This window comes from Odocoileus virginianus, chromosome 16 (genome assembly GCF_023699985.2).
Source record: "Odocoileus virginianus isolate 20LAN1187 ecotype Illinois chromosome 16, Ovbor_1.2, whole genome shotgun sequence".
In the NCBI taxonomy this organism is placed as follows: domain Eukaryota; kingdom Metazoa; phylum Chordata; class Mammalia; order Artiodactyla; family Cervidae; genus Odocoileus; species Odocoileus virginianus.
The window spans coordinates 11,992,308-12,018,472 of NC_069689.1; the positions used below are offsets into that span (position 1 = coordinate 11,992,308).

At 48.3% G+C, this 26,165-nt stretch overlaps 1 protein-coding gene across 5 annotated transcripts in view; it reads right to left on the minus strand.

Moving 5' to 3' along the window:
• The window catches only part of EML1 (EMAP like 1), a 196,282-nt gene that overhangs the window by 114,595 nt on the left and 55,522 nt on the right, over positions 1 to 26,165 (minus strand). The window contains exon 1 of one of the 5 annotated variants that reach the window (XM_070477846.1): positions 18,187 to 18,405. The exons of 3 other annotated variants lie outside the window; for them this stretch is intronic. In XM_070477846.1, the coding sequence (XP_070333947.1) occupies positions 18,187 to 18,253 (67 nt within the window). In that variant the 5' untranslated portion in view covers positions 18,254 to 18,405. Of the gene's footprint in view, positions 1 to 18,186; positions 18,406 to 26,165 lie in introns of those variants that run through there. One more of the 5 variants, XM_070477848.1, reaches the window with a different exon arrangement.

Genomic DNA, 26,165 nt, shown 5'->3' on the forward strand with positions numbered 1-26,165 from the left:
CTGCGCCAGTCACATTAGAGAGGCCACTGTGAAGGGCGGGAGCAGAGGTCACGCAGAGGTGCCCCGCAGGGCAGACATTCCCACGGGCACCTGAATGCTAGAGTACTAAGGAAGAATCCTCATCTGGACGTCTCCAGAAATCTGCACTATTCAATTCAGCTTAGAAAGGACTCCTCGGTCGACGTCTTTCTCAGCTCACACCCAGCGGTTTTGGTATCAGAGCCCGCAGGCACACCTGACTGAGGGTGCCAGCCTGCCACGCCTGCCGAGGCGACAAGGTCAGCCACCCCAAGCCTCCCCAGGACAGACGGACACCCTCTGCTGCTGTCAGTTGGGTCTGAATCTCTGTGACCCCATGGACTGCAGCCCACCAGGCTCTCCTGCCCACGGGATTCTCCAGGCAAGAACACCGGAGCGGGTTGCCACTGTCCTTCCCCAGGGGGGTCGTCCCGACCATGGGCTCGAACCTGCGTCTCCTGCCTTGCAGGCGGATTCTCTACCACTGAGCCACTCGGGAATAATTACTTATGGTTCACTCGGGAGCCGGCGACACGCGCTCGCAAAGGCGACAGACGCTCTGCGTTGAGGGTGTCAAGAAGCAGAGTGCGGAACGGAGTGGAGGTGAACCCCAGAAGGCCTGGGAGGGGACCCCATGGCGGGGGACAGGCCCACCTGGAGGTGGGGATGGAGAAGAATTAGGAAACACTGTACCACGTGGTGGGGGGCTCCGAAGTTCACAAGGCGCGGTCTCCTGGGGTGTTTGACTGGCCAGGATCAGGAAGCCCACTTCAGGGCAGGGAAAACTGAGGTTAAATGATTGGTTCCAGAAATCCGAAAAAAAGCCACCCACTCCACCCGGCTTGGGTTTTGAGGAGCTGAGTCCTAGAAGGGAGGGATGTGTTTGAATCAACACATGATTTGAGGGCAGCAGAGAAGGAAACGCCTGGGGCCGGGCTCTGCAGACTGACTGCTGTGAATCCTGGGCAGGGGGACTTACCCCCCCAGCTCCTCAGCTGTGAAAGAGGCCAAGCCCGGCCCCGCGGGCGACCGCTGGTGCGGGGACAGGCTGAGAACATGTGATAAGCTGCAGATACTCAGCAGGTGTGGAATAGCCCTGTCCGGCTTCACAAGCCAAGAGCCAGGCCCTGTTACTGGGAGACACAGATTCCTGCGGAAGGAAGGGAAGGAGGCAGGGAGGTGTGTTGATTCAGAAGCGTCGGTAGACCCTCCCTGAGCTCCGCTTTTGCAGAATGAACCTCGGCACACCTGGCTGCCTGGCACTGCAGGCGGCTGTGACGGGCGACTGTGCCACGGGGCCCGCGTGGCTCCCCAGGGCACCACGCGCCTACCAGCCAGGCTCTCCCAAGAACGGCAGTCAAGAGTCAGGCCAGCATCCACGGAAACGGTCCTCAGCAGGCCCTGCCCTGGGCATGTGCCAGCCTGGTCATTGGGTCCGACTGGGACACGGACCCTTTCCCAGTCCCCTGAGGCCTGATGGGCTTCTCATCCAGGTTCTGACTTCAGAACAAAAGCCGAGGGCGTATTACTCACTGTACTACCCAATACCCCAGGAGGGTCCAGGGCAGCACCAGTAATCACGCTTGAAAATGGCTCCACAGAAGAGAACTTTTATATGAAAAGAGAGGGCTAGAAACCATTAAAAGTCACATGTTTCAATACAGGGGAGGTTCTTCCATGCCCCCACCTCCACAACTCTCCACCAAATGATGTCCAATCAGGCCAAGTCTAAGCAAAAATTGAGTTACCAAAAGACACATGGTGCTCAGAGTCTTCCGGGTTTTGAAATCACAGATAAAGGATTACGGGCTGATTTAGAAGCTAGTTCTCCCTTGGGCCACTGGATCTTCAGGCATCTGAGATAAACACACAGCAGGGAAACCAGGCAGACACAGCAGAGCCCAGCCTGGGTTTCCCGGCACCTGTCAGAACACTGGGTGTGACTTCCGGGCACGTCTCCGCTCACGTTTTCAACCACAATGGAAGGCCCACAGAAGTGAGAGGTACTGCTGGGAAGCCAGCGGTCTCCCCACTCTTTAGGATGACTGGAGGGAGGACAGGAATTAGCAATAAAAAAAAAGCAAGGCACTTTACCCAAGATGCGGCCTCCAAAAGAGCAAGATCAACATTTGGCAAAGATAATAATTAAGTAGATAAGGGAACCTACAGGTTTAAGAAGAGGCTATGGGATCCTGTAAAGAATCCTGTAAAGGCTTATGCTGCAGCCAGAATGCTGGATAGCAGGTTTTTCTAAAAGCCAGGGGTATCTATATATTATTTTTCCAAGGTCCAGGAAAACAACCACTACCACAACAAACTGTACAGAATAGAAGGTGCAATTATCTGTATCATATTATTAAAAATAAAGTGCTCTTATCAAGGTTGATTACCAACCAGATCAATGTAGATACTAACACATAGGAGGGGACATGGCACCGTTCAAAGGACCCTAGGATTTGTCAGGAGGCTGGGCTTGGGGTCTGTCACTTCCTGAACCGAGTGGGCTTGAGGAAGTAACTTAACATCTATCAGTCACCTGATGGAGCTCATCTGTTACGTGAATGTGACAGAAGAGTATTTATCTAACTCGCTTCCGAGTTTGGTTGTGAGAATTTAATGAGAAATAGATCTGAAGGTACTTTAAAAACTATAAAATACTAGAGTGGAGGGTTTTAGGCAGTTTTATGCTGGAGTTACGTTTTATGGTCAGTAAATGAGATGAAATAGCATGTATCAAAATTACTCTTGAAAAATCCCTTCTTGAGAAGTCCACAGTGTTCCACACCATGGTTCTGCCTAAACTATAGCATCTCTCAATAAATTCTTTCAATATTGGAACAAATTACAGCAGCTGGCCTGTGTTTAGAGGCCATGTCAATCCCCAAAAGGTAAATAAACAGAATATGATTGTGTGTATATACAAACATATACTTTTTTTTTTACCAAGTGTGTACACAAATATGTATAATCCATGAATGCTGAAAGCGCATACACTGACTCCTCTCTATGATAACTAAGAGGCTTTGCTACATGCAACTGTGAGTTACTTCACTTCTGTAAACAATAACGGCATGTTTCTGGGAATACTGCAAAGCTTTTCAGTAACAGGAAGTTCTCCCTTTGCCTTTCGTGATAATTTGAAGATAGCAAGGCCCCTTGTCTAATTTTAGTATTTGGTTTTTCATTCAACAAGCATTCACTAGACACACATATGACCAAGGCTCTGTGCAGAGCAACGGAAGGAAGCAAAAAGACAATACAGGTCCCCACCCTCAAGGGACGAGCCAGCTGGCCATGGAAACAAAGGCTGCGCAGATAACCAGAAGGTGGAATGGAAGGAACCAAGTAGCATTTAGAGGGGTATGTATTGGAATTTGGAAACGCAGAAGTGACCCTGGATAGATCACGGAAGATTTCAGCCAGGAGACAGTGTGTAGGCTGGGTGCCCAGGATAAACTACTTCAATATGGAAACACAAGGGGATAAGGATTGATAAAGCGAGACTACAGAGCCATGGAGACTCCTGGCATGCTGGAAGAGCAACACGCACAGCCGGCAGACAGAGGAATCTAGCATTGATGGGGTGCCAACATGGCATCGGGAACTAGGCTAGATCAACGCAGTTGCAACCATCAAGACGACACCAAGGTAACACGTTCATAAATCTTTACATCTCAATTCTAGACAACACTGCTGGACCTCTTGCGATTGCCCTCTGACCCTTCCCTGTCCTCTGTGCTGGGAGGCTAACCCTGGCAGGGGTGGGGGATGCAACATGGCCCCCTGATCCCCTCTGGATTTGCCCAGTGGGACAGACAGCAGCAGATGGGCGGAAGGGAGCAGAGTGAGGTCAGGGTATTTATTTTTCATCACTGGCAGAATCGAGACCCGAACCCAAACCTGTCTGTCTCCAAAGCCCATGCTTTGAACCTCGGGGATGTAACCTGGTGACAGACTACAGCAAGCCTTGAAAGAAACGCACAGCATCTTTTGTGCTAATTCTCAAGAGTCAGTGACTCATTCTGGACACATGCAGCCTACGCTTGCTCATCTTTTTAAACACTCTTGCGAGCATGATGCTCCAATCAGACATTCACGTCAGTAGATGGTGCCAAATGTGCAACAGCAATCTTTAAAAAAAAAAAAAAAAAAAAAAAGCACAAAAACTCAGAGATATTCCAAGACTCTCTCTGGGCCAGATCCTTTGCTAGACCCTGGGTCTCACACCTGCTGTTTCCTTTCTTAGGTTCTTAGCTAGTTGAGAGAGAATGCGTGCTATTGGTGATCAGAAGGCGTATGTCATGGAATTTCTCTAGCAAACATGTGCCCTTCATCATCTTTCTAAACTGCCCTAAAATTTTTTCCACCACCACCTCCCCCATTCCTAAGAGAGCTTAGACACTTGTCACCATTCCCTGCTTGTCAGAGTGGCCTTTGTCGCTGGTGGGTCGTATATAGGACAGTGTGAAGTCTGAGCCCTGCTTCCAGGACTCCACACCACCCTTCCAGAGCCTGGTCTTGCCCTGACACCAGGGAGGGGGGCGGGGAAGGGAAGAGCACACATTTTATTAGAGGGATTCCAGAGATAAGATGTTTAGACTTTACCCGGGACAGGCTGAACAGAGCTGCTGGTAACACATGTGGGTGCGATCCGGTGACACCCAGCAGGGGCTCTGACCGCCTCCAACTGCGAGCTAATTACCCCTCTCCCCTCACACCCCAGCTTTGAACCCTGAGTCAGACATTGTTCGGTTTGGGATTCTGTAACTCGTGAAACTGGAGTTTTACAAAAGGTTCTGCAAGGGGAATAAGCCGGTTACAAAAGGACAAATACTGTAGGATTCCACTTATATGAGGTCCCTAGAGTAATCAAATTCTTAGAGACAGAAAGTGAATGGAGGGTGCCAGGGCCCCAGGGAGGGAAGAATGGGATTCATTGTTGAATGGGGACAAAGTTTCAGTTTTGCAAGATGAAAAGAGTTCTGTGGACCGATGCTCCTGATGGCTGCACACCATGAGAAGGAACTTCATACTGCTGAACTGTACACTTGGCTAACGAGGGTCAGTTTCATGTTAAGTGCAAGAGTCGGACCCAACTTAGCAACTAAACCACCACCAGTGCCACAACTAAAAACTAAAACAGGGGCCTAAAAAGGGCAAGGGAGTAATGAATGGGATGAGGCTGCTGGAGAAAAAACAGAAAGAATTAGAACTACTGACATAGTGAACAGTTTCAAGAGGAGGGGGGATATAAGCATACCTATGGCTGGTTCATGTTGAGGTTTGGCAGAAAAGAACAAAATTCTGTAAAGCAATTATCCTTCAATTAAAAAATAAATACATTTTTTTTTAAAAAAGGAGTGAACAGTTTCATTAATGCTTTACTACAGGAGAGGGGGCAACACACAGAGCATGCCAAACCTGTAAATGAGCAATTACCAGACCAAAATGATCGCTTCCTATCTCTACTCTGGGATGACTCACTCTTCGGTCCAGCACTCGGGGACTGAGGGCCCTGATGTCCCTCCGGGAGCTGCAGGTCTGAAGGGAAATCAAGGTTCGCAGGGCACGGAGGCGCAGGCACCAAGGCTTGGGGCCCCAAGAGAACCTCGCCTAGGTTCATTTTTAAGACTTTACGAAATTTGTTACAATACTGCTCCAGTTTTATGTTTTGGGTTTTTTTGGCCACAAGGCATGTGGGATCTTAGCTTCCCAACCAGGCATCAAACCTGACCCTCCTGCGTTGGAAGGTGAGGTCCTTTTTTAAAAAAAAAAACTGGAGGAAAACTGCTTTACAATGTTGTTGGTTTCTGCCGTACAACATGAATCAGCCATAAGTGTACGCACATCCCCTCCTCGTGGGCCTCCCTCCCCTGTCCTTCCCGCCCCCTAGGTCATCACAGAGCGCCAGGCCAGGTTCCCTATGTTATATGCATATAACAACTTCTCACCAGCCATCTATACACACACATGGCGGCGTATATATGTCAATGCTACTTTCTCCTCTTGTCCCACTGGCTCCTTCCACCACAAGTCCTTTCTTCACTTCTGCATCTCCATTCCTTCCCTGCAAATAGGTTCATCAATACCCTTTTTTCGAGATCCCATATATATGCATTAACATATGATATTTGTTTTTCTCTTCCTTACTCAGCCACAAAAAAGAATGAATTTCAGTCAGTTCTAGTGAGATGGATGAAACCAGAGCCTGTCATAGACACAGAAGGTGAAGTCCTCACCACTGGGCCACCAGGGAAGTCCCACTGCCAAAATTCAGGACCACGCCAAGGAGGCGGGGGAGTTGTGGGGAAGGATCCCTGCAGGGAAGCCAGGGTCACAGTGTGTGGGAACACGTGTCAAGCAGCCAGACTCCTTCAGATACCACCCAGGGGGGTGGCATCCGAGGGCACCTGGGAGGGAAGGCCACCCCGGGTCAGGAGAGCAGGCTGGAGGCCGTTCCCGGACACGGACACGCATCCTCGGGGCAACGGGCAGCTCCCTGGGGACTTGGGGTGACTCAGAGATAAATGAGACTCCTGCTCTACAAAGTGCGGCAGGCGTGCAATCTAAGGGAAGTGCAGGTGAAGACAAGGAAATGTGTCCAGAGATCCCCTTGGCAAGCCAGTGAAAGGACCTCAGATCCAACTAGTAACAAGTGCGTGGCTTCTTCCAGAAGCAAGGGGCCGAAGAAAACCATCTATACCCCTTCGTGTCTGTGACCAGCCCCGTCTTTGGATCCATCACTCACTCATCAAACATAACTGAGCATTTCACAGGCTATGGACCGGGGAGCCAGATGCCTGGGTTCAAATCCCAGCTCTGAACAGGACAAGCCAGGTGGCCTTGAGCACGCTTCTCAAATTTGGGGGACTCTATTTCCTCACCAGTCACAATGGAGATGAACACGGAAGCCACCTCAAAGAGGTGGTTGCTATTGTTAGTAGTTTAGTCGTGTCTGACTCATTGCAACCCCATGGACCGCAGCACGCCAGGCTTCCCTGTCCTTCACCATCTCCTGGAGCTTGCTCAAACTCATGTCCATTGAGTCAGTGATGCCACCCAACCATCTCATTCAGGGAGGGTTAAACAAGGGGACAGAAGTAAGCACTCAGACTCAGACCATGTGACATCTGAGGTTGCCTGGTGAGACCTCCAGCACTGTCGCTCCCTGCCACTCCACACACACATGCACGCGTGCGTGTGCACACACACAGGGTGCCCGGCCCTGGGCAGGGAAAGATGAATGGGACGCAGCTCCTACCTCGGAGAAGCTCAAGCTCTGGCTGGGAAATAACAACTCTGTGTTGTCAGAGCTGTAATTAAGTACAAGACGCAGTCTGAACACACATTTTTATGTAATTAAATTATATCAACTCAATACAAGGCCGTTTTCTCGGCAGGCAAAGAAATGACACACAGAGCCAGATTTCAGTCTTTGAGAGCAGTGGAGTGCGGGCAAGGCTGCTTAATTACTTTCCAAAGGACTAATTCGGTGAAGCCAGGCTCACTGATCATTATCTTTATTATATGGCCCAGGCATTCCCGGGGGGAGCAGTCTCCGTGTTTCACACACGGGATGGTTCAGCGTTACAGGGACTTCATGCTACATGAAGTATCATCACTCAGTTCTGTTCCTAAGGATTTTCAACTGTTGGTGACACTATAATTGGGGCTGCTATGCACAGGCATCGGAGAAGGCCATGGCACCCCACTCCAGTACTCATGCCTGGAAAATCCCAGGGACGGGGGAGCCTGGTGGGCTGCAGTCCATGGGGTCGCTGAGAGTCGGACACGACTGAGCGACTTCGCTTTCACTTTCATGCATTGGAGAAGGCAATGGCACCCCACTCCAGTACTCTTGCCCAGAAAATCCCATAGATAGAGGAGCCTGGTGGACTGCAGTCCATGGGGTCGCTGAGAGTCCGACATGACTGAGCGACTTCACTTTCACTTTCATGCGTTGGAGAAGGCAATGGCAACCCACTCCAGTGTTCTTGCCTGGAGAATCCCAGGGACGGGGGAGCCTGGTGGGCTGCCGTCTATGGGATCACACAGAGTCGGACACGACTGAAGTGACTCAGCAGCAGCATGCACAGGCACGCTATAGAAGACAGTCCTAATTCTACCAGCGTTTCCCTGGTGGCTCGGTGGTAAAGAACCTGCCTGCCAATGCAGGAGACGCGGGTTCAACCCCTGGATGTGAAGATCCCCTGGAGAAGGAAATGACAACCCACTCCAGTATTCTTGCCTGGAGAATCCCAGGGACAGAGGAGCCTGGTGGGCTACAGCCCACGGGGTCGCAAGAGTCAGACAGGACTTAGCGACTAAACAATAACAACACCTCTAAGCAGCTGCTCGACTGGAACGTATTTGCCTAAGAATGGTAAAAATTCTTATTACGCAAAATAATTTTGGGGGGGTGCTGATTTAACAGTTCAATCATTTTTTATGGCTAAAAACATTGATTTTGCCAAGAACTACTTCACTGGGTCAGTTCCTCTGGCTGAACATCATTGGTGTTAAGTCTATGAAACCACCTCATGTTGTCACTTAGCCACTGATTCGTGTCTCGCTCTTCTGCAACTCCATGGACTGTAGCCCACCAGGCTCTTCCGTCCATGGGATTTCCCAGGCAAGAACACTGGAATGGGTTGCCATGCCCTCCTCATAAAATACATATACATATGTACACATTATTTCAAGGATATGTAGAAGTGGCACCTATTTAACCTTAATTTAGCATACACGTTACAGGTGAGGTGTTTTGACCGGTGCATGTATATTTCACACGCCCACAACAGCCATCAGGAAACCCACAGGCATAGGCTCTGCTGAGGAGCAAAAAGATACAAACATGACCACCGCGAGCCTCTGCCTGGAAAGGGGTGACAGTCTAACGGGTGATCTGAAAATAAATGACCGTGACAGGTCTCTGGGATCACAGTGATGACAGAGGTTTAGTGGCCACCAAGAAGGGACCCCGCACCAGACTCAGGAGCTGGGGGTGGAGGCTGGGGAAGGAGCTGGGAGTTGAGACGGGCAGCTGGCCTTTGGGGGCTTGGGTGCCAGAAAGGTGGGGGGACCCTGAAGACTTTCCAACAGGAGGGTGTTTCCCGGATCAGATCTGTCTTTCAGAAGGAGCATTCTAACTCCACCTTAAGTGAGCTCACCTTCGCCGTGCATTCAGGTGCCATCCATCTATACACTGCAAGTGTGAAGTGTCAAAGCGTTAGCCGCTCAGCCGTGTCCAACTCTGTGCAACCCTATGGATGGTAGCCCACCAGGCTCCTCCGTCCATGGGATTCTCCAGGCAAGAATACTGGAGTGGGCTGCCATTTCCTTCTCCAGGGGATCTTCCCCACCCAGGGACTGAACCCACGTCTCCTGCATCGCAAAGGTTCTTTACTCACTGAGCCACCAGGGAAGCCCCCATCTACGCACTGAGGCGCGGCTCTCAAACATCTCTCCAGGACAGACATCGTCCTGGCTCCGGTTTCTGCCTCCTGCGAGTCAGTCAGCCCCTCGGCTTTGGGTCCCACACGCCCCAACTGAACCGCTGTCTGCCTGTCTGCCCTTCCAGCTCCTTCTAGCTCGGCCTGTGGCACTCACTTGGGTGGACGCGTTGGAGGAATCCTTGATTCCTCCTCCTCCTGCGTGTAAAGGCCGAAGTCCAGGTGAGGCCAGCCCCCAAGCAGCCCTCTGGTGGGAATCGCCACCGTTCTCCTCACAGGACAGCCCCCCTCTCTCGCAGCAGTACCCCCAGCCCCTCCTCCACACTGCGGGGAGAGGCATTCCCCAAAACTCCCTGAAAATCTGATCATATCACTCTCTCGCCTCAAAATTCTCCACCACATTCTCTCTGCTCCCTGGAATAAGACCAAACTCCTAACGTGGCCCAAAGGCCCCACAGGGCACTCCCCGCCTCATTTCAGCTCTGTCCCCTTTATCTTTCTTTCGGGGGAGATTTTTAGTTTCCACACCCAGGGCTTTGCACCCAGTCTAGAATGTCCTTTCTGCCTTCTCCCCGCCCCCTGTGGGTGAGTGGCTTCCACTCCCCAGGGAAGAGCTCACGCTGGCCTTTCCAGGTCCCATGCCCGGCCCCTCTCCTGAGCCTGCTTCTCAGCATGGTCTAAGTCCAGCATCGTTAAACAAGACTGGCTGAGAACATGAGGCTGAGCATCCAACCCCCTAAGAGCAACGCGTGCCTCCAGAAAGCCAGGGCTGCGTGGGCTCCGCGCGTGGCCGGAACCCTCGGACCTGCCTAGCAAGGAGCTCGCTGGGTACTCAAGCACGTGTTGAGTAAGAAAAAGGAGCTGAGACTGGAGGCCGAAAGGCTGGTTTGGGGCTGCTGCCCTTACAACACACCCCAGATGAGGACTGACCGGGGTCTGAGTAAAGCAGGGCCAGGAACGATGAGATCTGTGGGAGAGGAGAACTCTCCCGTGGAGATGGGAGGCCGGGGGAAAGAGGCATGCAGGACACTGATGAGCGAAAACTGATGCTTCCAGGGAGGACATGTTTTAAACATTTTTCATTGTCCCGGGCACATTGTAGGGACGCACTCGAAATTGGCTCCATCTGCCAAGTGAACTCAAAGGCCTCTCTCTCCATGAATACTTGCCTGATCGTCTCTATCCTCATTACCCTTAACTGTGAGCTGCCCATTGTCCTCGAAAGGTTCTTTGTGGGAATAATTTGCAGGCCAGGACAATGATGCCTTCCCCTCCAGAAGGCACAGAATGAAGGACACCGCCAGTGCTGGACCCTACCGCAAGGACACACCACGACTAAGACACCACCCCGAGAGGCTGGCACCTCTCTTCTCCTTCTCTGCAGGTTGCCAAGGTCTCCTGCAGAACTCCCCACCTTGGGCACGCTCTGGGCTCGGCGATCCCACCCTCTTGCATCATCCAAGGCTAACGGTCAAATCTGCCCTTCACAGAGAGGGTAGTTTATTACAGACAGCAAGTTAAATCTTTTCCAGAAAGCTGGCAGGATAAACATGCTACTGTATTTTAAGACACAGCTAAGTACTCTTGTAAAAATGTAGCTTTCCCCACAAATAGTATTTTCCAGTAAAGATATGGCTTGAGAGGAAACAAAATTGAAAGTATGTCTACCTAACTCTTGATCGGAAAATAAATACTTTAAAGAATGAAAATCTTCTAAAGAGCTATTTCTTTAAAGGAAACCAAAGAGGATAAGACGGCCCCCATCCCACACGACATTGAAACAAACATGCTGCTTTCAGCAGAATATTAAACTTATGTGTCAAACATCTAGTGAGAAAAATATGAAGCTTTGGTGGGGAGGGTATAGTGATAATACTTACATGCCATTAACAGTTTGCAGCATACTTTTTAAAAAGTTTTCAATGTGTCTGGTGGCATTTAAAACATTTTGCTAATCCTAGAAATCCTCAATTAATATGCTAGTATTTTAAAGATGAACAATCATAGTTTTCCTGAAAGAGATTTTTGTAAGTGGCACAAAATACCACTGGTTTTAAGTCCTTGGAGAAGCTGTTTTTGCTACTAAAAGCAAAGCTGTAATGTTCAATTTTCAATGCTATCATAATTAAGTTTTTCACGCTTCTAGTTTTATAGCTTGAACAGACTTTGACAGTAGAAACAAAGATGTTATTTCTTTTTTATCCGCTCTCCACTCAACTAAAATGTTTATTTTTAAAGAGACTATATGAAAAAGCTTATATTATCTCAGAAATTAACAAGAACTAGTAGTTACTTTTAAGCCTGGTTTGGTGAACTTTCCATCAGAATGCTTGTGTGTTTGTTTATAATGTCATAAATTCTTGTGGTTTGGCTATAAAATAGGTTCCCTGCCAGAATATCAAGTATACCAATTAAAAATTCTCACTTAGTATGGGTGCTTACTTGGCATTTTCCTGTAAAAACCATTTTCTTTAGATTTTGCTATCAGAGAAAATCTAACTCAGTCCTCTGCCACCACAGAAGAATAAATGAGGTTTGAAAAGACTTCATATTGTTGAGTTCAGAGTGATTTCTTCACGAGTTCCTTGACCTTGTTTCAAACCCAACTATTTGCCAACATGAAAATTCTATCAGAATCAGAGTTAACAGAGTCACAGATGCCAAAATATTTCTAAGATTTTAAATAAAGTATTCTTAACTCCCCCAATATAAATGCTTAGAAATAAAAAGATTTCATTTGATAACTAGAAAAATAAATGGCAGTAGCTGCGGCCATGAAATTAAAAGACGCTTGCTCCTTGGAAGAAAAGCTAGGACCAACCTAGACAGCATATTAAAATGGAGAGATATCACTCTGCTGACAAAGGTCCGCATAGTCAAAGCTAAGCTTTTTCCAGTAGTCATGTACGGATGTGAGAGCTGGACCATAAAGAAGGCTGAGTGCTGAAGAATTGATGCTTTTGAATTGTGGTGCTGGAGAAGACTGTTGAGAGTGCCCTGGACTATAAGGAGATCAAACCAGTTAATCCTAAGGGACATCTGTTCTGAATATTCATTGGAAGGACTGATGAAGCTGAAGCTCCAACACTTTGGCCATGTGATGTAAAAAGCTGACTCACTAGAAAAAAAACTCTGATGCTAAGAAAGATTGAGAGCAGGAGAAGGGGATGACAGAAGATGAGATGGCTGGATGGCATCACTGACTCAATGGACATGAATCTGAACAAACTCTGGGAGATTGTGAAGGACAGGGAAATCTGGTGTGCTTCAGTCCCTGGGGTGACAAGAGTCAGACCCAACTTAGCAAGTGAACAAAAACAACAAAGTTCAAAAGATTACTGTAGTGACTTCAGAATGTCATTGGGAGCAGCAGGTAGTATGGACTTGACAGGCTATGGTTATTAACAAGGAGCACCTGTAGGGGAAGTCCAGTTACATCAGAAGTGGTAGATGAGCCATGTATAGAAAGGCACATGGTAAGATCCCTCACAGCACCTTTCCAGGCAAGACAGAAAAAAAAGCCATCAGCCAGAATCATAACCTTTAAGGCAATGACCAACTTCCATGCTATTATAGCATTGAAATATTTTATATAAGTGTTGGGATTATTTACAGCATTATGATACAGATTACAATTATGCTGTATTGCAGGAAATTCCCCCTTAAAAAGAAAAGGGAAAAGTATGAAAAAAAGGGGGTTAGCCACAATACATGTAAAACAGACAAGAATTTTAGGTGAAAACCGATAAAAGGTAACAACATGAAATGGCAAGCAAAAGAACTATTATGGTCTTGGGCTACATTATTAGAAGTATAGATTTTAGAACAAGGGAGGTGAAGTATCCAACTCTACTCCACTCTCTTTAAAAACCATGCTTGGAATACGCACACATTCAGCTGTGTCAAATTTAAAGAGGCATACGAGTGAGTGAGTGAAAGTCGCTCGTCGTGTCCGACCCTTTGCGACCCCATGGACTATTCGGTCCACGGAATTCTCCAGGCCAGGATACTGCAGTGGGTAGCCTTCCCCTTCTCCAGGGGATCTTCCTGACCCAGGGATCAAACCCAGGTCTCCTGCATTGCAGGCAGATTCTTTACCAGCTGAGCCACAAGGAAAGCCCAAAGAGGCATACAGACAAAAGAAAAGAAGTACAGACTGGGCAAACCAGGATGATGAAGCGTCTAAAACTGTGTCTTGTGAGGATTTCTTTTTCTAAAGGTAATGTTTAGCTGGAATCAGACCTGAGAAGAAACTATCATGACTGTCTTCAAACATGGGATGACCTAGTACATGTAGAAGAGATTAAACCGATTTCCTATGGACCCAAGGGGCAGAACTTGGGCCAAATTTTGACTGCATTTAGCAACTGATGGTCTGAACCACACAAAGAAGGAATGGACTGCACGCAGAGATGGTGAGTTTCCAGTTCTTTGGAACTGCTCAAACATGTTGAATAACCTCTGGAACAGAGATCTCAAGCCCTGGAGGGCTGGGTGAATGGAGTCAGTGGATGACAGGACAGGCAAGGAGGACCAGAGACGCTGCCCTCTCCCCGAGTTCAGCGGGGGATGCTCCCTGTGGTTTATCTGCCTGACATTTGGGTTCCTGGGTAAGCTGTACTTTGACAAAACATTTAGAGGCTTAAGAAAGTAAATCATGAGATGAGATCACCCTTAGGTCCCCTCAAACTCTGAAATTCTTGTAACCTACAGCAACTAAGCCAACGTGTGCGTTGACTTGTTTTGAAGAACTGTGATTGATGGAAGAATCAAAAGTGACTCACAGAAATGAAATAGCAACAGTATGTTCTTCCCACCCACTTCCTTCCCTCTTTCATCCAGTTTCTTGACTCCCTAGTCTCATACCAACAAGGTATAATAAAAAGAGCTTGATTTTTCAGTTCAGTTACTCAATCGTGTCCGATTCTTTGCAACCCCATGGACTGCACAGGCCTCCCTGTCCATCACCAACTCCCGGAGCTTGCTCAAACTCATGTCCATTGAGTTGGTGATCCCATCCAACCATCTCATCCTCTGTCATCCCTTTCTCCTCCCACCTTCAATCTTTCCCAGCATCAGAGTCTTTTCCAAGGAGTCAGTTCTTCACATCAGGTGGCCAAACTATTGGAGTTTCAGCTCCAGCATCAGTCCTTCCAATGAATATTCAGGACTGGTTTCCTTTAGGATGGACGGCTTGATGTTTAGATTTCAAAAAGACTGGTTCCTCAAAAATGCTAAACCCAGAGTTACCATATGCCTCAGCAATTCTATTCCTAGATAAGTGTGAAAGTGTGTTAGTCACCCAGTCGTGTCCAACTCTTTTCGACCCCGTGGACTGGAGCCTGCCAGGCTCCTCTGTCCATGGAATTCTCCAGGCGAGAACACTGGAGTTGATTGCCATTCCCTTCTCCAGGGACTCTTCCTGACCCAGAGGTTGAACCTGGGCCTCCTGCATTGCAGGCAGATTCTTTACCATCTGAGCCCCCAGGGAAGCCCTACTCCTAGGTATCAACCAAACAGAAATGAAAACACATGTCTACACAAAAACCTTGATATGAATGTTCCTGATAGTATTATTTATGGCAGTCAAAAAGTAGAAACAACCAAATGCCTATCTACTGGTGAACACATAAATAAAGTAGGGTCTACCCATATAACAGAATATTATTTGGCCATAAAAAGGAATGAAGTAGTGACACATGCTACAACATGGATGAACCTTAAATCATTATGCTAAGTAAAAACAGCCAGACAAAAGGCCACATATTATATGATTCCATTTATACTGAATATTCAGAATCCATAGAGACAGAAAAATAGATTGGTATTGCCAAAGGGACAGGGCAATGGGGAATACAAACTAGTGGGTGCTAGGGTTTCTTTGGGGGTGGTGATGAAAATGCTCTAAAATTAGATAATGTTGATGCATGCACCATTCTGTGAATAAAAAGCCACTTAACTGTATGTTTTAAAAAGGGAGAATTTTTATAGAATGTGAATTATCTTTCTCAATAGCTCTTACTAAAACAAACCAAAAAAACTCATACTGGTATCCAAGCCTTACTAGTTGTATGGCCTTATAAAGTTAGAAACATCTCTTTGAGACTCAGTTTCCTCCTATGCAAAAGGAAGGGTTTGAAGAAAAAAATAGAGTAAAAGATGGCAAGTATTTCCCAAACAGGAAACTGGCTTATAAATGACAGCTTTAGTCCACTTTCCAACTGTTGTAGTTTTTTCTTAGGCAGACAGAAGTTTGTGATTTCTAGCTCACTTTACAGAGTCCGAAACAGTTTGGAGAAAAAACACTGCACACATTTCCTACTGAAATGAGACAGCCAGTACCTAAAAGAGGAGCATGGATAGTCTTTTCATGAGGCTAGATACTGCCTATGTTGATGTTTAATATCCATTACAAATCAAGTACAAGAGACGGTAAGGGAAAAAATACAGTGGGAACTAGAGATTTCACTCCTTAGAACGTTTTCTCTTCCTTTCTTTTCACGTTTACTACTAACTTCTATCTTGGTCACACCAGGAAGATGTTAACTGTGGCAGTCATCCAAATAACAAGTATGGGATGTTATTTTCTGAAGCTAATAAACAACTATGACTTTTTGGTTCCTGTCACTATCGAAAGCATGGAGTGTGCTCAACATATGAACATGGATGGGTTCATCTACTGCATCACAATCATTAATTGAGTTGTATTCATTTATATTTTCACTCAGTAAAGGCCTCTTAAAATGAATAATTTCTCATCCAAACATTTGTTGCCTAAAACATCACCAGTGTGACACTCATTTCTACCTCAGAGACCATTCTTGCTTTAAACTTTATTCATAAGGTAACCAGAAAAATAAGCAAAGAGCTAAGAGCTTTGTAAAGAAAAGTAATTCAACTGTTAGGATTCAATTGTATTTTGAACTGATCTTATTGCTTCTTTCTAAGCTATTTTAAAGTCATTTTTTTCCAACAGGGACATGGGTAGAGGATGGATAGATTGCAAGTTTGGGGTTAGCAGATGTAAACTATTATATACAGTGTGGATAAACAACAAAGTTCTACTGTGCAGCACAGGGAATCATATTCAGTATCTTCAGAAACACCATAATGGAAAAGAATATTAAAAAAGAATAGATATACATGTATAACTGAACCACTTTGCTGTACAGCAGAATTTAACACATTGTAAATCAACTATGCTTCAATAATAGTCATTCCTCTTTAAACTGTTAGCCATACAATATAAAACCTGGTTTTTACTTTCTTCTAGACACTTACCAGTAAAATTCCTTACCAATATCTCTAACACACACTTAATAAGAAAAGGCAGAAATCCAAAACGTTCATGAATAGATGCACAACTTTATGACTGAACTGCTATTTAGAAGCAATATGACCAGCCCCTAAACAACTGCTCAAATATCTACTTAATGTTGTGGAGGATAAAACCGTTTCCATGACTCTCAACTACATATAAGAAATTCCAATGGCCAGAAGGGCACCAAATACATTCTATCCTCCTTCAGCTCTGAAACTCTTGTTAAATTTGGAGAGCAAAAACTTTCACCCTTTCTGCTGAAGAGGCCATTACAAGTTAATGAAGGCTCACATGTGATTAATATGAAAATTACAAGCTGCCAAAACTATCAGAATATATACTCTCCCATGAAAAAGATGATAAGTTTCGCCAGAGGTTAAAATATCATTATAGAGGATGAATCAACCCGGTGATGTTAATTGCCAAGGCTAATACCTCCTATTTGCAAACAGGTGTCCAATAACTAGAGAAATTCGCCTAAATCACAAATACAACTGCAACATAATTGCTCAAGTCGTCAAAGCGCCTAGAATTCCAAGATTCCATCTGTACTAGAGGCACATTCTAGAAAATACACGATTATTTTTTCTTTAACAAGTTTCTGGGATCCTCTAATAAAGGAATAAATCCAACATAGAAAAATTGTATGGTTAACTTTTGTGCATGAATGTACTGATAAACCGTGCAGTCTGTTTTCTACCCTACTAGTGAAACTAACATCTTTGAAACGTAAGATTTTATATAATTTTTAAAGATGCCATATTGATAAGCTATTAATATTTCCTCCCTGTATTAAAAAAAAAATACAAAACCCCCCAAAAGTATCACCCCGTAAACAGTCGAAACACTTTGAAGCCCGGTTCACTCTGCCTGTCCATTTAAACAGCTCTAGATTGCATGAAAGTGTTGATGGTTTCATCAAAGTAGAACGGAATGGATCTGAGTCCATGCGCAGCAAACACTGCGCACATCCTCGAAGGAGTGTTTTGTTATTAAGTGATATGTTCTCCGAGTTCTTCATCCAGACATTTCCAAACAGATGTGAGTTTGGAAGCAGAAAGCAACACGTCCCCGCGGAGCCCCGGGGCGCCCGGGCCTCCCCTCGCGCTGCCCGGTCGGTGCGCCCGCGCGGGTCTCCCCGGGACCGGCCGCTCCCCGCGCGCACTAGCCGGAGCCGGGAGCGGGAGCCGGGAGCCGCGCCGGGGCGGGGGCGGGGGCGCAGCGAGGCGCGGGCGGCCCGGGGCTCAGCGGCCCAGCACAATGCGCCCGCGGCGGCGGGAACCGCGCGCCCCTCCGCAGCAACTTTGCGCGGCCTCCCCGGCCGCCCCGGCCTCGCCCCTCGGCCCGCTCCGCGCCGCGGCCCCCCGGCCCGCCCCGGCCGTCGCCCCTCCTCACCGTTGCAGAACTGGAGCAGCGAGGACGTGTCGTACAGACTGCTGTAGCTCGAGAAGCCGTCCTCCATGCTGAGGCCGCCGGGCAGCGCCCGCTCCCCCGGCCCGGCCGCGCCGCCGCCCGCTCACCCCCACACTGAACCGCGCCGAGCCGCGGCCGGCGCTGGCGCTGGGGCCGGCCCTGCCGTGGCGGCGGCCGCCGCCGGTTACCATGGCAACCCCGGGCCCGCCGCCGCGGCCGCGCGAGCCGAACGCCCGCTCCGCCCGCCAGGGGGCGGCCTCGGCGGGGGGACGTGGCCAGGCGGGGCCGGGGCGGGGCCGGGGCGCCGGGGAGCCGAGGGCGGCGCGCGACCGGGGCGGGGGTTGCCGCGGCCGGGCCCCGCCTCCCCGCGCGGCCGCCGGCTCCGGGGTTGTGGGGGGCGCGCGGGGACAAAGGCGAGGCGGCGGCGGCGGCGCGGGAGGGGGCGCGCGGGGAGCGGGAGAGCCGCCCCCCACCCCGTCCCCGGCCCCGGCCGGGGCAATCCCTCCTGCAGCCGCCGGCGCCCGCGCTCCCCTGGGGGCGCTGTCCCCGCGCGCCCCGCGGGCGGCTCCAGGACCAAACATGGACAACTCGCGGGCCCATCTCGGCCGGGTGTCCACGTCGGAGCAGCTCCACTTTTGGCCACGTCCTGCCAGGCGCGCCCCTTTCTCCGCGGGTTCTTCCGCCGCGGCCAGGCCCTGCCTCGAGTGAGAACCGGCGTCGGGCTGATGACTCGGCTCGAACCGATGCGGCTTCCCACGTCCAAAAGGGGCCCTCCAGATGTCAGGCTGGAAAGGCCGGGGTCTTTAAAGGGAGCTAAAACATCTGCCGGGGCCCCTCCCACCTCTGATCAGCCCCTGGGGTGGGGGGCTGGGTTGTCACATAAGACACTTGTTAACTTGTTACAGGACCCATGAAAATCTCTACTTACTCTATCTCAGGGAGACAGGGAGTCGGGACAAAGTACCACAGAAGGAGATAAAGGCGCAAATCCACGGGGTTGTAAAGTTTCCAGTTCCTGCGCACATGCGCCAGTCATTGACCGTGGACTGAGGTAAAGATGCTGGCGCGTGGCAAGTGAGGATGCAGAGTGTGCGTTTGACGATCCTCTGACTTAGTCCGGGTGTTGGCGATGGACAGGGAGGCCTGGCGTGCTGCAGTCATTGGGGTGGCAAAGAGCGACTGAGCGATTGAACTGAACTGAACTGACTTAGTCCAGAACAGACGGGGTAACATTTTTGCTCCTGGTTACACAGTAGTTACAGTTGACTCATGTTCAGTTCTGACTGGTTTCCAGTCGTAGGTATTAGCGCCTGTGCTGTCTGCGGTGCACAGTCGCTCAGTCGTGTCTGTCTCTTTGTGACTCCAAGGACTGTAGGCCGCCAGGCTCTTCTGTCCATGGGATTCTCCAGGCAAGAATACTGGAGTGGGTTGCTATGCCCTCCTCCAGGGGAATCTTCCCAACCCAGGGATCGAACCCAGCTATTGCGAATTGCAGGCAGATTCTTTACCCTCTGAGAACACCAGGGAAGCTCAAGTAGGTGAAATGAGAACTGAGTAAAAAAAGTTACTAATAGAAAACCTGGGGGCTTCGCTGGGGTTCAGAGGTGGATGGGGACCTCTCTTTGCAAAAGCAGAGGGCAGGGTCAGGGATGGGACCCTGCCACTCTGTGCTTGGCACATGTGGTTAGCAGGACTGGCATTAGATGCTCTGGACAGACGGGAAAGGTTGAAGCCCCGTCCTGGTCAAGGAGACCAAGAACAGAAGACCACAGGGGTAGTTAAGAGGAAAAGTACACTGGGATGGGTGAGGTGGTGGCGTGACCCTCAACAGCTGCAGGTGCTGTAGGTTCAACTGTGACCTGGGGTTGGAGGGACAGGGTTAATGACTGTGGGGGAAACAAACAGCCGGGGCTGCTGACAGGCCCTGGGGCTGGCCTGACGTGAGCGGACGGTCTGTGTTCAGACAGTGGGGAAATGAGAGTGGCCTGAGCTAAGAGGTCCTGAGAGCCGGCACTGGAGCCTGAGCCAGACCCAGCAGGAGAACAGAGGGAGGCAGGAGGCTTGCACGCCAGCAGGTGGCTGACACCAACAGTGTTAGAGCTGAGCCTGAGTGCTGAAGCTGCAACTCCAATCCTTTGGCCACCTGATGCGAAGAGCTGACTTATTTGAAAAGATCCTGATGCTGGAAAAGACTGAAGGCAGGAGGAGAAGGGGACGACAGAGGATGAGATGGCTGGATGGCATCACTGACTCGATGGACATGAGTGTGAGCATGCTCCAGGAGTTGGTGATGGACAGGGAGGCCTGGCGTGCTGCAGTCCGTGGGGTGGCAAAGAGTCAGACACGACTTGAGTGACTGAACTGAACTGAACTGAGCTGAGCGTGAATCAGACCACAGGGGCCAGGACCTGCAGCTGCAGCACCCCCAGGGTGTCTGCAGCTGTCTGGAAAGGAGCACTCAGGGCCCGGATAGTCAGAGGGCAGAAAGAAGCTGAGGGATGGGCCGGAGGGAAACTGCTCTAGGACGATACAGCCGGAGAGGCAGGAAGGCCAAACACCAGAGGACAGCAGACCTCACACTAGAAATGCCCTGTAGCAACTGGGGGTGCAGACCAGCTGGCCAGTGAAAGAATGAGAAGTGGGGATTGTCCGCAAAGAGGCTGTAGCAGGAACACTCTAAAGAGAGGATGGAGGGTGGGAAGGGAGCTGGACAGAGCCTTGGAAAGGGAGAAGAGAAGGAAATTCTGAAGGAGCTGTCTGAGAGGCAGGACATCAGCCTAGTGGGCTCTCTCATTAAGCCAAGAGCACAGAAAGTTGCACAGAGGTGGACAGAAAGTTCCGCAAAGTTCTCTGTGGGACAAGTCAAGGGGGATGAGCCTGGGGAAAGGGCTTCAATCTGGTGGTAGAGGGCCCCCAGGTGACTTGGAGCATCTTGGTGAAGCAGTGGGGACCGGAGCCGAGCTGCCAGACCTCAAAAGGAGAGCAGGCAGAGACTTCCCTGGTGGCTCAGTGGATAAGACTCCACACATCCACTGCAGGGGGCATGGGTTTGATCCCTGGTTGGGGAATGAAGATCCTGCAAGGCATAAGGTGCAGTCAAAAAATAAAAGGGCTAAAATTTAAAGAGAGAGAGAAAAAAATCAATATTGCCTTTAATTTTCCACTTCAGACAATGTAAAATATGTAAATTCTTTTGATCAGTGTAAATCATTAAGAACCCTCAAAAAAAGAAAAGGAGAATGCTTGTAGATGCATGTTTCAGAACCTTGACAGAGAAAAGAAATAGAGGTCAAATACAGAGGGCAGAGGTGGCAGAAGAGTTACATGAAGCCTCTACCCTGACCCAGTACGGGCAGACTCTATGCATCCCAAAGGCAGGTGCTGGGGCTTTTTTGAATTTATTTTTTAATTGGAGGAAAATTGCTTGACAATTGTGTTGGCTTCTGCCATACAGCAATGCAAGTCAGCCGTAACTTTATATATCCCCGTCTTCTTAAGCCTCCCGGAGAGGGGCTTTTGAAGGTTGGGACTAAACACAGGTGCGCACCTGGCATTTCTCTGTTTTCTCTTTTCCTATCTTTCTCCCCTTCCAGTCTGACCTTTACACTATTGCTACTCCACTTTGTGATTTTATACATTAGGATACTTTGGATAGTTAGTGTTTAGAAACTGATGTGTGGCATGCTCTGGAAAGGAAGTGATGATCATGAATAAATGATTAAAAGATGATTCTGTTTAGGATTGTTAGCATTCCTGATTTATAATGTGAAAGATATGATATCTGATGGCCCCAAAGCAGAAAGGTTGGGGAGTAAAGAAAATTCAAAAGTGGGATGGGAGAAAAATTGAGCTGGAGATTTTCTTTTTTTTTTGGAGATTTTCTTAGAGGATTTTACTTCCGATGGAACAAAATGACATATAACAAAAACATAGCCCACTGCTCTGAGATGATAAAGATCATTATTACTCTCTTAACCTAGAGTATTCAACTGCTATGTTTTTCCCCACAATGGTAAAAGCTTACTCTAACAAAAGCAAATTTTAGTATAATTACAAGGACACGCATGTTCAGTCAACTAAGTATAATCTACACAGCATTTTTAAAAGATCTGTGGAGGAAAAAAAAAGAGAAAGTTCAAGAAAAAAATCTCTGAAAACTTAATTAATAATGTAAGATTTTGCGACCAAACATTTTAACAGACTGTTATTCCACGTCACTTTGAGATAATTTATGGCCCGAGTCCAGAACATATTGTTGTTGTAATAAATGATGTATGCTCTCTAGGACAATATAACCATAGCATTCCATGACATTAATAGCAGCATTTGTACAACATGTGAAAAAAGAAAGAAAAATGGGAGCTCTGTAGCCTTTATTCATGGAAAAGTAATAAAAATTACCCAAAAATGGAGAGCCTTGTGCATCTATAGTTTAATTTAACATTCCTCTGAAAATAGTTCTAGACACCATGCTTGAGGTTGGGGATATAGCACAAAAAAACACAGTGCCTTCTAAACTGCGAGTGCTTTGAAGTTAAAGTCACATCAGCACTTTGAAACAGAATCAACTATAATTTAAAAAAAAAAAAAGAAAAGAGAAACAGAAAATTCCATTCTGGGTGTATACCCAAAGAAATTGAAAGCAGGGTCTCAAACAGACGTCTGTACACCCATGTTTATAGAAGCATCATTCACAACGGCCAAAATGGGGAAACAACCCCTTGTCCATGGATCAATGGAGAGATAAAATGTGGTCTATCCATACAATGGAATATGATGTACTCTTGAAAGAAAGGAAATTCTGACACGCGCTACCACACAGATAAATCTTAAGGACATTATGCTGAGTCAAATAAGCCAGTTACAAAAAGACAAATGCTGGATGATTCCACTTACATGAGGTCCCTATGTGTGTGAGTGCTAAGTCGCTTCAGTCGTGTCCAATTCTTTGTGACCCTATGGCCTGCAGCCTGCCAGGCTCCTCTGTGCATGGGATTCTCCAGGCAAGAATCCTGGAGTGGATTGCCAGGCCCTCCTCCAGGGGATCTTCCCGACACAGGGATCAAACCCGCATCTCCTGTGTCTACTGCATTGGCAGGCAGGTTCTTTACCACTAACATCACCGGGGAAGCCCTATATGAGGTCCCCAGAGGAGTCAAGTACATAGAGATGGAAAGTATCAATAGAATGGCAGGTGCCAGGGGCTAGGGGAGGAGAGTTGGTGTTTAATGGAAACAGAGTTTCCATTTGGGATAATGACAAAGTTCAGGAGATGGCTGGTGGTTGTGGTTGTCCAATAGGGTGAATTATTTTTTTTTTCCATTTATTTTTATTAGTTGGAGGCTAATTACTTTACATCATTGCAGTAGTTTTTGTCATACATTGAAATGAATTAGCCATGGATTTACATGTAGTCTCCATCCCGGTCCCCCCTCCCACCTCCCTCTCTACCCGATCCCTCTGGGTCTTCCCAGTGCACCAGGCCCAAGCACTTGTCTCATGCACAATAGGGTGAATTATACTTAATGCCACCAGACTGTGCACTTCAAAATGCTGGAAACGGCAAATTTTATTTTGTGTATATTTTACTATGAGAAAAAAAAAATAAACGAAATAGGAAATATCAGGATGCCCTGAACGTAGTAAGAACAAGCGTTTTCCCCCTCAAGCATTGATCTTTACCTGAACTGTGTGTGTGCTGAGCTGGGAGATAAAGGGTGTCTCTCCCTGTAGGTGACATCGAATACTCATACAAATAAATACGTCAGTGCAAACTGTGAGGAGTGCGATGAAAGAAAACCAGAAGGAAGGGTTTCAGATGACTCTGGAAGGTCTGAACTGGACTGAGGCGTGAACCGAGAGACAGCACCAGTGGGCAGAGAGCCAGTGGGCGCTGCTTCAGGCAAGTCAGGCTCCTCCGGGGAGCAGGGCAGGAGACGGGGCGGCCTGTACACACGGGGCCTCGGGTTTTATTCTAAGAGCAAAGAGCAGTTGCCTTTCAGGTAGTGGTTTGGGTTGAATCGTGCTCTTCCTCCCCCTTCTGAGCCAAGTCCCCGGTGGCTCAGATGGTAAAGCGTCGGCCTGCAATGCAGGAGACCCCGGTTCAATCCCTGGGGTGGGAGGATCCCCCTGGAGAAGGAAATGGCTACCCGCTCCAGCACCCTTGACTGGAAAATCCCATGGACAGAGGAGCCTGATAGGCTATCATCCTCGGGGTCACAAAGAGTCAGACTCAACTGAGTGACTTCACTTTCACTTTTCCCCTTCATATGTTGAAATGCTAACTCCTAGTGCTTCAGAATGTGACCTTTTTTGGAGACATGGTCCTTACAGAGGTAATTGAGTTAAAACGAGGTCATTAGGGTGGGCCCTAACCCAATAGGACTGGTGTCCTTGTAGGAAGAGGAAATTAGGATACAGACACACACACAGGAAAGACAGTGTGAAGAAGACAGGGAGGAGACGGCTGTCTCCAAGCCAAGGAGAGAGGCTTGGAGTCCATTCTTCCTTCCCAGCCCTACCCACACCTTGACTTTGGTCTTCTAGCCTCCGGAAGTGTGAAACCGTAAACTTCTGTTTCTTAAGTCTCCTGGTAAGTGGCACTTCATTACAGCATCCCTGATGAACTGATGTAGCTAGTATAGCATCTCAAGGCTTCCCAAGCGGTGCCAGTGGTCAAGAACCTGCTTGCTGATGCAGGAGATATAAGAGGCACGGATTTGATCCCTACGTCAGAAAGATCCCCTGGAAGAGGAACTGGCAACCCACTCCAGTATTCTTGCCTGGAGAATCCCATACACAGAGGAGCCTGGTGGGCTACAGTCCATAGGGTTGCAGAGAATCGGACATGACTGAAGCGACTTAGCACGCACACACGCATAGAATCTCAAAATTAAGAACTGGGTACTCCAAACACTCAGAAAGCCATTCGCCACTGATACTAAATTTTAATATGTAAATACACTTTCTTATAAAAAGATTGTTACTCCATAAAATGAGCTAATCACAGATCCCTAACATCGATAAAGAATATTAAACTGTGGTCCCCAACCTGCCTGCTGACACCACAGTACTTTTCTGCAACATCTCTGACAAATGGTCACTCGGCCCATTTCAGAGTTGAAGAGCTTGAATTATTAAAAAGATGGTTGGTTATTTTTATTCCAAACTGCCTTTTCCAGTGTCCTTCATCGATCCCACTACTGCCTGGTTATTTCACCTCCGCCTGTCCTGAGGCTTCTGTCTGCGCTAACACCCTGTGGCCAGGTTTCCTTACCTCTGCTTACTCCAGGGTTAACTTGCCCAAAGAGGGGTTAGCAATGTCATTTCATTCTCTGACACCTGCCCCATGAAGTGCACACGTCGCTGCATGGACTTCCAGTCTGTCAGTGCTCCTGCCGCAAATGCTGTCTTTGGCATCTGACACGCTGCTGCCACACCGTGCACTGGGCAACCTCTACCCCTGACTCGCATTCGTGCCCTGCGCTTGAGTGCTCTGGACCTCTGCCCACGCTGTTCCCCAGTCCCTGCCTGCCTGCTGGCAGAGAAGCTGCCCCATCTGGAGGCCATCGTGGGCCTGCTTCACCCCCACCATGTCTATTGGAACCCGATTGCATCCCTTACGTCAATCCACCTTGTCTTCGAGGAACTTGGGAGGGTGTGTGTGTGTGCGCGTGTGTGTGTTCACGTCTCCCAGGAGATTACATGCCTCTGATGCCCATCATACTTGACACAACATGGAACATACTTGGCAGTCGTAAATGCTGAGCAAATGAATGAAGAAATCAGTGACCCTCGAGGCAAAATCAGTTGTCTGTTGCACACGCTAGACGTGCATATGCTTTGAAGGGAGCTCTCATCTACTCCAGGGTGAAGTTCTCCATTTCTTCCCTGTCCACCACGTGACACAGTTTCTAGACCCCCTCATGCATGTAAACATCCACACCACCTAACTGGACTCC